Genomic DNA, 14,071 nt, shown 5'->3' on the forward strand with positions numbered 1-14,071 from the left:
CATCACCCCCTGTGCCCCGTGTCCTAACTCGCATCGAGTCCCACTCACCCATCACCCCCTGTGCTCACTGACCCGTGTCCTAAGTCACACCGAGTCCCACTCACCCATCACCCCCTGTGCTCACTGCCCCGTGTCCTAACTCACACCCAGTCCCACTCACCCATCACCCCCTGTGCTCGCTGCCCCGTGTCCTAACTCACACCCAGTCCCACTCACCCATCACCCTCTGTGCTCGCTGCCCCGTGTCCTAACTCACACCCAGTCCCACTCACCCATCACCCCCTGTGCTCACTGCCCCGTGTCCTAACTCACACCCAGTCCCACTCACCCATCACCCCCTGTGCTCACTACCCCGTGTCCTAACTCACACCCAGTCCCACTCACCCATCACCCCCTGTGCTCATTGCCCCGTGTCCTAACTCACACCCAGTCCCGCTCACCCATCACTCCCTGTGCTCACTGCCCCGTGTCCTAACTCACACCCAGTCCCACTCACCCATCACCCTCTGTGCTCGCTGCCCCGTGTCCTAACTCACACCCAGTCCCACTCACCCATCACCCCCTGTGCTCACTGCCCCGTGTCCTAACTCACACCCAGTCCCACTCACCCATCACCCCCTGTGCTCACTACCCCGTGTCCTAACTCACACCAAGTCCCACTCACCCATCACCCCCTGTGCTCATTGCCCCGTGTCCTAACTCACACCCAGTCCCGCTCACCCATCACTCCCTGTGCTCACTGCCCCGTGTCCTAACTCGTACCAAGTCCCACTCACTCATCACCCCCTGTGTCCCGTGTCCTAACTCACACCGAGTCCCGCTCACCCATCACCCCCTGTGCCCACTGCCCCGTGTCCTAACTCGCACCAAGTCCCACTCACCCATCACCCCCTGTGTCCCGTGTCCTAACTCGCACCGAGTCCCGCTCACCCATCACCCGCTGTGCTCACTGCCCCGTTTCCTAACTCACACCCAGTCCCCCTCACCCATCACCCCCTGTGATCACTGCCCCCTGTCCTAACTCACACCCAGTCCCGCTCACCCATCACTCCCTGTGCTCACTGCCCCGTGTCCTAACTCACACCGAGTCCCACTCACCCATCACCCCCTGTGCTCGCTGCCCCGTGTCATAACTCACACCCAGTCCCACTCACCCATCACCCCCTGTGCTCGCTGCCCCGTGTCCGAACTCGCACCGAGTCCCGCTCACCCATCACCCCCTGTGCCCACTGCCCCGTGTCCTAACTCACAACAAGTGCTTCTCACCCATCACCCTCTGTGCTCACTGCCCCGTGTCCTAACTCGCACCGAGTCCCACTCACCCATCACCCCCTGTGCTCACTGACCCGTGTCCTAAGTCACACCGAGTCCCACTCACCCATCACCCCCTGTGCTCACTGCCCCGTGTCCTAACTCGCACCAAGTCCCACTCACCCATCACCCCCTGTGCCCCGTGTCCTAACTCGCATCGAGTCCCGCTCACCCATCACCCCCAGTGCTCACTGCCCCGTGTCCTAACTCGCACTGAGTCCCACTCACCCATCACCCCCTGTGCTCGCTGCCCCGTGTCCAAACTCACACCCAGTCCCCCTCACACATCACCCCCTGTGTCCCGTGTCCTAACTCGCACCGAGTCCCACTCACCCATCACCCCCTGTGCTCACTGCCCCGTGTCCTAACTCACACCCAGTCCCGCTCACCCATCACCCCTTGTGCTCACTGCCCCGTGTCCTAACTCGCACCAAGTCCCACTCACCCATCACCCCCTGTGCTCACTGCCCTGTGTCCTAACTCACACCGAGTCCCACTCACCCATCACCCCCTGTGCCCACTGCCCCGTGTCCTAACTCGCATCGAGTCCCACTCACCCATCACCCTCTGTGTCCCGTGTCCTAACTCGCACCGAGTCCCACTCACCCATCACCCTCTCTGCTCACTGCCCCGTGTCCTAACTCACTCCCAGTCCCGTTCACCCATCACCCCTTGTGCTCACTGCCCCGTGCCCTAACTCGCACCGAGTCCCACTCACCCATCACCCCCTGTGCTCACTGCCCTGTGTCCTAACTCGCACCGAGTCCCACTCACCCATCACCCCCTGTGCCCACTGCCCCGTGTCCTAACTCGCACCCAGTCACACTCACCCATCACACTCTGTGTCCCGTGTCCTAACTCACACCCAGTCCCCCTCACCCATCACCCCCTGTGTCCCGTGTCCTAACTCGCACCGAGTCCCACTCACCCATCACCCCCTGTGTCCCGTGTCCTAACTCGCACCGAGTCCCACTCGCCCATCACCCCCTGTGCTCACTGCCCCGTGTCCTAACTCACACCCAGTCCCACTCACCCATCACCCCCTGTGCCCCGTGTCCTAACTCACACCCAGTCCCCCTCACCCATCAACCCCTGTGCTCACTGCCCCGTGTCCTAACTCGCATCGAGTCCCACTCACGCATCACTCCCTGTGCTCACTGCCCCGTGTCCTAACTCGTACCAAGTCCCACTCACTCATCACCCCCTGTGTCCCGTGTCCTAACTCACACCGAGTCCCGCTCACCCATCACCCCCTGTGCCCACTGCCCCGTGTCCTAACTCGCACCAAGTCCCACTCACCCATCACCCCCTGTGTCCCGTGTCCTAACTCGCACCGAGTCCTGCTCACCCATCACCCGCTGTGCTCACTGCCCCGTTTCCTAACTCACACCCAGTCCCCCTCACCCATCACCCCCTGTGTCCCGTGTCCTAACTCACACCGAGTCCCACTCACCCATCACCCCCTGTGCCCACTGCCCCGTGTCCTAACTCGCACCCAGTCCCACTCACCCATCACCCTCTGTGTCCCGTGTCCTAACTCACACCCAGTCCCCCTCACACATCACCCCCTGTGTCCCGTGTCCTAACTCGCACCGAGTCCCACTCACCCATCACCCCCTGTGCTCACTGCCCCGTGTCCTAACTCACACCCAGTCCCGCTCACCCATCACCCCTTGTGCTCACTGCCCCGTGTCCTAACTCGCACCAAGTCCCACTCAACCATCACCCCCTGTGCTCACTGCCCTGTGTCCTAACTCACACCGAGTCCCACTCACCCATCACCCCCTGTGCCCACTGCCCCGTGTCCTAACTCGCATCGAGTCCCACTCACCCATCACCCTCTGTGTCCCGTGTCCTAACTCGCACCGAGTCCCACTCACCCATCACCCCCTCTGCTCACTGCCCCGTGTCCTAACTCACTCCCAGTCCCGTTCACACATCACCCCTTGTGCTCACTGCCCCGTGTCCTAACTCGCACCGAGTCCCACTCACCCATCACCCCCTGTGCCCACTGCCCCGTGTCCTAACTCGCACCCAGTCACACTCACCCATCACCCTCTGTGTCCCGTGTCCTAACTCACACCCAGTCCCCCTCACCCATCACCCCCTGTGTCCCGTGTCCTAACTCGCACCGAGTCCCACTCACCCATCACCCCCTGTGTCCCGTGTCCTAACTCGCACCGAGTCCCACTCACCCATCACCCCGTGTGCTCACTGCCCCGTGTCCTAACTCACACCCAGTCCCACTCACCCATCACCCACCGTGTCCCGTGTCCTAACTCACACCCAGTCCCCCTCACCCATCACCCCCTGTGCTCACTGCCCCGTGTCCTAACTCACACCCAGTCCCGCTCACCCATCACCCACTGTGTCCCGTGTCCTAATTCGCACCAAGTCCCACTCACCCATCACCCCCTGTGCTCACTGACCCGTGTCCTAACTCGCACCGAGTCCCACTCACCCATCACCCCCTGTGTCCCGTGTCCTAACTCACACCGAGTCCCACTCACCCATCACCCCCTGTGCCCACTGCCCCGTGTCCTAACTCGCACCCAGTCCCACTCACCCATCACCCTCTGTGTCCCGTGTCCTAACTCACACCCAGTCCCCCTCACACATCACCCCCTGTGTCCCGTGTCCTAACTCGCACCGAGTCCCACTCACCCATCACCCCCTGTGCTCACTGCCCCGTGTCCTAACTCACACCCAGTCCCGCTCACCCATCACCCCTTGTGCTCACTGCCCCGTGTCCTAACTCGCACCAAGTCCCACTCACCCATCACCCCCTGTGCTCACTGCCCTGTGTCCTAACTCACACCGAGTCCCACTCACCCATCACCCCCTGTGCCCACTGCCCCGTGTCCTAACTCGCATCGAGTCCCACTCACCCATCACCCTCTGTGTCCCGTGTCCTAACTCGCACCGAGTCCCACTCACCCATCACCCCCTCTGCTCACTGCCCCGTGTCCTAACTCACTCCCAGTCCCGTTCACCCATCACCCCTTGTGCTCACTGCCCCGTGTCCTAACTCGCACCGAGTCCCACTCACCCATCACCCCCTGTGCTCACTGCCCTGTGTCCTAACTCGCACCGAGTCCCACTCACCCATCACCCCCTGTGCCCACTGCTCCGTGTCCTAACTCGCACCCAGTCACACTCACCCATCACCCTCTGTGTCCCGTGTCCTAACTCACACCCATTCCCCCTCACCCATCACCCCCTGTGCTCACTGCCCCGTGTCCTAACTCACACCCAGTCCCGCTCACCCATCACCCACTGTGTCCCGTGTCCTAATTCGCACCAAGTCCCACTCACCCATCACCCCCTGTGCTCACTGACCCGTGTCCTAACTCGCACCGAGTCCCACTCACCCATCACCCCCTGTGTCCCGTGTCCTAACTCGCACCGAGTCCCGCTCACCCATCACCCCCTGTGTCCCGTGTCCTAACTCGCACCCAGTCCCGCTCACCCATCGCCCTCTGTGCTCACTGCCCCGTGTCCTAACTCGCACCGAGACCCACTCACCCATCACCCACTGTGCTCACTGCCCCGTGTCCTAACTCGCATCGAGTCCCGCTCACCCATCACCCCCAGTGCTCACTGCCCCGTGTCCTAACTCGCACCGAGTCCCACTCACCCATCACCCCCTGTGCTCGCTGCCCCGTGTCCTAACTCACACCGAGTCCCGTTCACCCATCACCCCCTGTGCTCGCTGCCCCGTGTCCCAACTCACACCCAGTCCCACTCACCCATCACCCCCTGTGCTCGCTGCCCCGTGTCCTAACTCACACCCAGTCCCACTCACCCATCACCCCCTGTGCTCACTGCCCCGTGTCCTAACTCACACCCAGTCCCACTCACCCATCACCCCCTGTGCTCACTGCCCCGTGTCCTAACTCACACCCAGTCCCACTCACCCATCACCCCCTGTGCTCGCTGCCCCGTGTCCTAACTCGCACCGAGTCCCACTCACCCATCACCCGCTGTGCTCGCTGCCCTGTGTCCTAACTCACACCCAGTCCCACTCACCCATCACCCCCTGTGCTCGCTGCCCCGTGTCCTAACTCGCACCGAGTCCCGCTCACCCATCACCCGCTGTGCTCACTGCCCCGTTTCCTAATTCACACCCAGTCCCCCTCACCCATCACCCCCTGTGCTCACTGCCCCATGTCCTAACTCGCATCGAGTCCCACTCACCCATCACCCCCTGTGCTCACTGCCCCGTGTCCTAACTCACACCCAGTCCCGCTCACCCATCACCCTCTGTGCTCACTGCCCCGTGTCCTAACTCGCATCGAGTCCCACTCACCCATCACCCCCTGTGCTCACTGCCCTGTGTCCTAACTCACACCAAGTCCCGCTCACCCATCACCCCCTGTGCTCACTGCCCCGTGTCCTAACTTGCATCGAGTCCCACTCACCCATCACCCCCTGTGCTCACTGCCCCGTGTCCTAACTCATACCCAGTCCCGCTCACCCATCACCCACTGTGTCCCGTGTCCTAATTCGCACCAAGTCCCACTCACCCATCACCCCCTGTGTCCCGTGTCCTAACTCGCACCAAGTCCCACTCACCCATCACCCCCTGTGTCCCGTGTCCTAACTCGCACCGAGTCCCGCTCACCCATCACCCCCTGTGTCCCGTGTCCTAACTCGCACCCAGTCCCACTCACCCATCACCCCCTGTGCTCACTGCCCCGTGTCCTAACTCGCAGCGAGTCCCACTCACCCATCACCCCCTGTGCTCGCTGCCCCATGTCCTAACTCGCAGCGAGTCCCACTCACCCATCACCCACTGTGTCCCGTGTCCTAACTCACACCCAGTCCCACTCACCCATCACCCCCTGTGCTCGCTGCCCCGTGTCCTAACTCGCACCGAGTCCCACTCACCCATCACCCCCTGTGCTCACTGACCCGTGTCCTAAGTCACACCGAGTCCCACTCACCCATCACCCCCTGTGCTCACTGCCCCGTGTCCTAACTCGCACCAAGTCCCACTCACCCATCACCCCCTGTGCCCCGTGTCCTAACTCGCATCGAGTCCCACTCACCCATCACCCCCTGTGCTCACTGACCCGTGTCCTAAGTCACACCGAGTCCCACTCACCCATCACCCCCTGTGCTCACTGCCCCGTGTCCTAACTCACACCCAGTCCCACTCACCCATCACCCCCTGTGCTCGCTGCCCCGTGTCCTAACTCACACCCAGTCCCACTCACCCATCACCCTCTGTGCTCGCTGCCCCGTGTCCTAACTCACACCCAGTCCCACTCACCCATCACCCCCTGTGCTCACTGCCCCGTGTCCTAACTCACACCCAGTCCCACTCACCCATCACCCCCTGTGCTCACTACCCCGTGTCCTAACTCACACCCAGTCCCACTCACCCATCACCCCCTGTGCTCATTGCCCCGTGTCCTAACTCACACCCAGTCCCGCTCACCCATCACTCCCTGTGCTCACTGCCCCGTGTCCTAACTCACACCCAGTCCCACTCACCCATCACCCTCTGTGCTCGCTGCCCCGTGTCCTAACTCACACCCAGTCCCACTCACCCATCACCCCCTGTGCTCACTGCCCCGTGTCCTAACTCACACCCAGTCCCACTCACCCATCACCCCCTGTGCTCACTACCCCGTGTCCTAACTCACACCCAGTCCCACTCACCCATCACCCCCTGTGCTCATTGCCCCGTGTCCTAACTCACACCCAGTCCCGCTCACCCATCACTCCCTGTGCTCACTGCCCCGTGTCCTAACTCGTACCAAGTCCCACTCACTCATCACCCCCTGTGTCCCGTGTCCTAACTCACACCGAGTCCCGCTCACCCATCACCCCCTGTGCCCACTGCCCCGTGTCCTAACTCGCACCAAGTCCCACTCACCCATCACCCCCTGTGTCCCGTGTCCTAACTCGCACCGAGTCCCGCTCACCCATCACCCGCTGTGCTCACTGCCCCGTTTCCTAACTCACACCCAGTCCCCCTCACCCATCACCCCCTGTGATCACTGCCCCCTGTCCTAACTCACACCCAGTCCCGCTCACCCATCACTCCCTGTGCTCACTGCCCCGTGTCCTAACTCACACCGAGTCCCACTCACCCATCACCCCCTGTGCTCGCTGCCCCGTGTCATAACTCACACCCAGTCCCACTCACCCATCACCCCCTGTGCTCGCTGCCCCGTGTCCGAACTCGCACCGAGTCCCGCTCACCCATCACCCCCTGTGCCCACTGCCCCGTGTCCTAAATCGCACCAAGACCCACTCACCCATCACCCCCTGTGTCCCGTGTCCTAACTTGCACCGAGTCCCGCTCACCCATCACCCCCTGTGCTCGCTGCCCCGTGTCCTAACTCACACCCAGTCCCGCTCACCCATCACCCCCTGTGCTCACTGCCCCGTGTCCTAACTCACAACAAGTCCTTCTCACCCATCACCCTCTGTGCTCACTGCCCCGTGTCCTAACTCGCATCGAGTCCCACTCACCCATCACCCCGTGTGCTCATTGCCCCGTGTCCTAACTCACACCCAGTCCCGCTCACCCATCACTCCCTGTGCTCACTGCCCCGTGTCCTAACTCGTACCAAGTCCCACTCACTCATCACCCCCTGTGTCCCGTGTCCTAACTCACACCGAGTCCCGCTCACCCATCACCCCCTGTGCCCACTGCCCCGTGTCCTAACTCGCACCAAGTCCCACTCACCCATCACCCCCTGTGTCCCGTGTCCTAACTCGCACCGAGTCCCGCTCACCCATCACCCGCTGTGCTCACTGCCCCGTTTCCTAACTCACACCCAGTCCCCCTCACCCATCACCCCCTGTGATCACTGCCCCCTGTCCTAACTCACACCCAGTCCCGCTCACCCATCACCCGCTGTGCTCACTGCCCCGTGTCCTAACTCGCATCGAGTCCCACTCACCCATCACCCCCTGTGCTCACTGCCCCGTGTCCTAACTCACACCCAGTCCCACTCACCCATCACCCCCTGTGCCCACTGCCCCGTGTCCTAACTCGCATCGAGTCCCACTCACCCATCACCCTCTGTGTCCCGTGTCCTAACTCGCACCGAGTCCCACTCACCCATCACCCCCTCTGCTCATTGCCCCGTGTCCTAACTCACACCCAGTCACGCTCACCCATCACCCCTTGTGCTCACTGCCCCGTGTCCTAACTCGCACCGAGTCCCACTCACCCATCACCCCCTGTGCTCACTGCCCTGTGTCCTAACTCGCATCGAGTCGCACTCACCCATCACCCCCTGTGCCCACTGCCCCGTGTCCTAACTCGCACCCAGTCCCACTCACCCATCACCCTCTGTGTCCCGTGTCCTAACTCACCCCCAGTCCCCCTCACCCATCACCCCCTGTGTCCCGTGTCCTAACTCGCACCGAGTCCCACTCACCCATCACCCCCTGTGTCCCGTGTCCTAACTCGCACCGAGTCCCACTCACCCATCACCCCCTGTGCTCACTGCCCCGTGTCCTAACTCACACCCAGTCCCACTCACCCATCACCCCCTGTGCCCCGTGTCCTAACTCACACCCAGTCCCCCTCACCCATCACCCCCTGTGCTCACTGCCCCGTGTCCTAACTCACACCCAGTCCCGCTCACCCATCACCCACTGTGTCCCGTGTCCTAATTCGCACCAAGTCCCACTCACCCATCACCCCCTGTGCTCACTGACCCGTGTCCTAACTCGAACCGAGTCCCACTCACCCATCACCCCCTGTGTCCCGTGTCCTAACTCGCACCAAGTCCCACTCACCCATCACCCCCTGTGTCCCGTGTCCTAACTCGCACCGAGTCCCGCTCACCCATCACCCCCTGTGTCCCGTGTCCTAACTCGCACCCAGTCCCGCTCACCCATCACCCTCTGTGCTCACTGCCCCGTGTCCTAACTCGCACCGAGTCCCACTCACCCATCACCCCTTGTGCTCACTGCCCCGTGTCCTAACTCGCAGCGAGTCACACTCACCCATCACCCCCTATGCTCGCTGCCCCATGTCCTAACTCGCAGCGAGTCCCACTCACCCATCACCCACTGTGTCCCGTGTCCTAACTCACACCCAGTCCCACTCACCCATCACCCCCTGTGCTCACTGACCCGTGTCCTAAGTCACACCGAGTCCCACTCACCCATCACCCCCTGTGCTCACTGCCCCGTGTCCTAACTCGCACCAAGTCCCACTCACCCATCACCCCCTGTGCCCCGTGTCCTAACTCGCATCGAGTCCCGCTCACCCATCACCCCCAGTGCTCACTGCCCCGTGTCCTAACTCGCACCGAGTCCCACTCACCCATCACCCCCTGTGTCCCGTGTCCTAACTTGCACCGAGTCCCACTTACCCATCACCCCCTGTGCTCACTGACCCGTGTCCTAACTCGCACCGAGTCCCGCTCACCCATCACCCCCTGTGCTCACTGCCCTGTGTCCTAACTCACACCCAGTCCCGCTCACCCATAACCCCCTGTGCTCGCTGCCCCGTGTCCTAACTCACACCCAGTCCCGCTCACCCATCACCCCCTGTGCTCACTGCCCCGTGTCCTAACTCACACCAAGTCCCGCTCACCCATCACCCTCTGTGCTCACTGCCCCGTGTCCTAACTCGCATCGAGTCCCACTCACCCATCACCCCCTGTGCTCATTGCCCCGTGTCCTAACTCACACCCAGTCCCGCTCACCCATCACTCCCTGTGCTCACTGCCCCGTGTCCTAACTCGTACCAAGTCCCACTCACTCATCACCCCCTGTGTCCCGTGTCCTAACTCGCACCGAGTCCCGCTCACCCATCACCCCCTGTGCCCACTGCCCCGTGTCCTAACTCGCACCAAGTCCCACTCACCCATCACCGCCTGTGTCCCGTGTCCTAACTCGCACCGAGTCCCGCTCACCCATCACCCCCTGTGCTCACTGCCCCGTTTCCTAACTCACACCCAGTCCCCCTCACCCATCACCCCCTGTGATCACTGCCCCGTGTCCTAACTCACACCAAGTCCTGCTCACCCATCACCCTCTGTGCTCACTGCCCCGTGTCCTAACTCGCATCGAGTCCCACTCACCCATCACCCCCTGTGCTCATTGCCCCGTGTCCTAACTCACACCCAGTCCCGCTCACCCATCACTCCCTGTGCTCACTGCCCCGTGTCCTAACTCGTACCAAGTCCCACTCACTCATCACCCCCTGTGTCCCGTGTCCTAACTCACACCGAGTCCCGCTCACCCATCACCCCCTGTGCCCACTGCCCCGTGTCCTAACTCGCACCAAGTCCCACTCACCCATCACCCCCTGTGTCCCGTGTCCTAACTCGCACCGAGTCCCGCTCACCCATCACCCGCTGTGCTCACTGCCCCGTTTCCTAACTCACACCCAGTCCCCCTCACCCATCACCCCCTGTGATCACTGCCCCCTGTCCTAACTCACACCCAGTCCCGCTCACCCATCACCCCCTGTGCTCACTGCCCCGTGTCCTAACTCGCATCGAGTCCCACTCACCCATCACCCCCTGTGCTCACTGCCCCGTGTCCTAACTCACACCCAGTCCCGCTCACCCATCACCCTCTGTGCTCACTGCCCCGTGTCCTAACTCGCATCGAGTCCCACTCACCCATCACCCCCAGTGCTCACTGCCCTGTGTCCTAACTCACACCAAGTCCCGCTCACCCATCACCCCCTGTGCTCACTGCCCCGTGTCCTAACTCGCATCGAGTCCCACTCACCCATCACCCCCTGTGCTCACTGCCCCGTGTCCTAACTCACACCCAGTCCCGCTCACCCATCACCCTCTGTGCTCACTGCCCCGTGTCCTAACTCGCACCGAGTCCCACTCACCCATCACCCCCTGTGCCCCGTGTCCTAACTCGCACCGAGTCCCGCTCACCCATCACCCCCAGTGCTCACTGCCCGTGTCCTAACTCGCACCAAGTCCCACTCAACCATCACCCCCTGTACTCGCTGACCTATATTGGCTTCCGCTTAAGCAACGCCTCGATTTCAAAATTCTCATCCTTATTTACAAATCCCTCCATGGCCCTCGCCCCTCCCTATTTCTGTAATCTCCTCCAGCCCCACAACCCCCCCGAGATGTCTGCACTCCTGAGCATCGCTGATTATAATCGCTCCACCATCGGTGGCCGTGCCTTCTGTTGCCTTGGCCCCAAGCTCTGGAACTTCCTCCCGAAACATTTCTACCTCTCTACCTCTCTTTCCTCCTTCAAGATGCTCCTTAAAACCTAATTTTTATTTATCCTGCTTGGTGTCAAATTTTTATCCCATAATACTGCTGTGAAGTGCCTTGGGACATTTCACTCGGTTAAAGGTGCTATGTAAATTGTTACTGGGCAATGGATTGTGGGTATTGTGGGATGTGTATGGGCAGTGGATTGTGGGTATTATGGGGTGTGGCTGGGTGATGGATTGTGGGTATTATGGGGTGTCCAGGCCATGGATTTGGGTATTATGGGGTGTCTGGGTGATGGTCGATTGCCCCAGTGACTCAGGATATTATGGAGCGTGTCGATTGACCGGTTTCCTTGGGCCATCCCACTCCACAGGTGACTCACCAAGGGCTACTCTTGCAGCAGAGGCATCATAATTGATCCAGAAGGAGACCCAGGATAGGATGGTGATGAGGATTGACGGCATGTAAGTCTGCAGGATGAAATATCCAATGTTCCTCTTGATTCGAAAACTGAGCGACAGGCGAGGGTATGAACCTATCAGGAAAAGCACACAAAGTAATGGGAGGTAAATGCACAATCACTGGCTATAATTGAGCAGGTTTGATCATGTTAGATTCCCAATGCACATATCATCCCCCTGGTATGGGTTAGATACAGAGTAAATCTCCCTCGACACTGTCCCATCAAACATTCCCAGGGCAGCTACAGCACAGGTTAGATACAGAGTAAAGCTCCCTCTACACTGTCCCATCAAACACTCCCAGGGCAGCTACAGCACGGGTTAGATACAGAGTAAAGCTCCCTCTACACTGTTCCATCAAACACTCCCAGGGCAGGTACAGCACGGATTAGATACAGAGTAAAGCTCCCTCTACACTGTTCCATCAAACACTCCCAGGGCAGGTACAGCACGGATTAGATACAGAGTAAAGCTCCCTCTACACTGTCCCATCAAACACTCCCAGGGCAGGTACAGGGGGTTAGATACAGAGTAAAGCTCCCTCTACACTGTCCCATCAAACACTCCCAGTGTAGTAACATGTTTTTCCTTAGAAATGTTATATTCTGGTTTGGTTTGGGCTGAAAGTGTTCCAGGCTACAGGTTGGGGATACTATCAGCAGTAGGTGCTGGCCCACTCACACCAGCAGGTAGTAATATGCCGTAATCGTGACCATCTTCAAGGAAGGCGTCAAGTCCAAGTGCGGTAATTACAGAGGAATATCCCTGCTGTCTGCCGCAGAGAAAGTCATTGCAAGAATCCTCCTCAATCGCCTTCTCCCTGTGGCTGAAGAGTTCCCCCAGAGTCGCAATGCGGATTCCGCCCACTAAGGGGCATAATGGCCATGATCTTCACCGCGCGGCAAATCACAGAGAAACGCAGGGAACAGCACCAAACCCTGTAATGGCCTTCTTTGACCTCATAAAGGCCTTCAACTCTATCAACCGTGAGGGATTATGGAGCGTCCTTCTCAAATTTAGCTGTCCTCAAAAATGTGTCACCATCCTCCACCTACTTCAGGATGACATGCAAGCCGTGATTCTTACCAAATGATCCACCACAGACCCAATACACGTGTAGATTAGGTTCAAGCAGAGCTTGTGTCATCGCACCAAGGCTCTTCTCGATCTTCCTCGCTACAATGCTCCATCTCACCCTCAGCAAGCTCCCCGCTGGAGTGGAGCTAATCTACAGGTCAAGCGGGAAATTGTTCAACCTCCGACATCTCCAGGCCAGACCAAGGTTGCTCCAACCTCTGGCATTGAATTACAGTATGCAGATGATGCTTGCTTTTGCACACACTCGGAGTCCAAACTCCAGGCCATTGTTGACACCTTCACTGAAGCGTCTGGGCCTTACATTAAACATCAGTAAGACAATTACCTCTACCAACCTGTCCCCACCACACAGCAATGCCCCCCCGATTATCAAGATCCATGATGAGGCCTTGAACAGCGTTGGTGGTACTTCTCCAGTGCTTTGAGGTGCCTGCTGTACATAGTCCATGTCTCTGAGGCATATAAGAGGGTGGTTATTACGACTGCTCTGGGCCTTGAACAATGAGGCCTTGAACAATGTGGACCATTTTCCATACCTCGGGAGCCTACTGTCAGCAAGGGCAGACATCGATGGCAAAGTCCAACACCACCTTCGGTGCGCCAGTGCAGCCTTCGGCCACCTGAGGAAAAGAGTGTTCGAAGACCAGGATCTCAAACCCGGCAGCAAGCTCATGGTCTACAGAGCAGTAGTAATACCACCCTCCTATATGCCTCAGAGACATGGACTATGTACAGCAGGCACCTCAAAGCACTGGAGAAGTACCACCAACGCTGCCTTTGTAAGATCCATTGGCAGGATAGGCGCACCAACATCAGTGTTCTCACTCAGGCCAACATCCCCAGCATCAAAGTATTGACCACACCAGATCAACTCCGATGGATGGGGCACATTGTCCACATGCCGGGTGCCAGACTCCGAAACAACCACTCTACTCAGAGCTACGCTACTGCAGGCCAACCCCAGGAGGGCAGAGAAAACGCTTCAAGGACACCCTCAAAGCCTCCTTCAAAAAAATGTAA

The 14,071-nt window shown here is 59.9% G+C and overlaps 1 protein-coding gene across 2 annotated transcripts in view; it reads right to left on the reverse strand.

Annotated features, from left to right (window-relative positions):
* The window catches only part of LOC139265243 (gamma-aminobutyric acid receptor subunit beta-4-like), a 778,436-nt gene that overhangs the window by 155,280 nt on the left and 609,085 nt on the right, over window positions 1–14,071 (reverse strand). For both annotated transcript variants that reach the window (XM_070882176.1, XM_070882178.1), the window contains one exon: window positions 11,875–12,027. In XM_070882176.1, the coding sequence (XP_070738277.1) occupies window positions 11,875–12,027 (153 nt within the window). The remainder of the gene's footprint in view (window positions 1–11,874; window positions 12,028–14,071) is intronic.

This window comes from Pristiophorus japonicus, chromosome 6 (genome assembly GCF_044704955.1).
Source record: "Pristiophorus japonicus isolate sPriJap1 chromosome 6, sPriJap1.hap1, whole genome shotgun sequence".
In the NCBI taxonomy this organism is placed as follows: Eukaryota; Metazoa; Chordata; class Chondrichthyes; family Pristiophoridae; genus Pristiophorus; species Pristiophorus japonicus.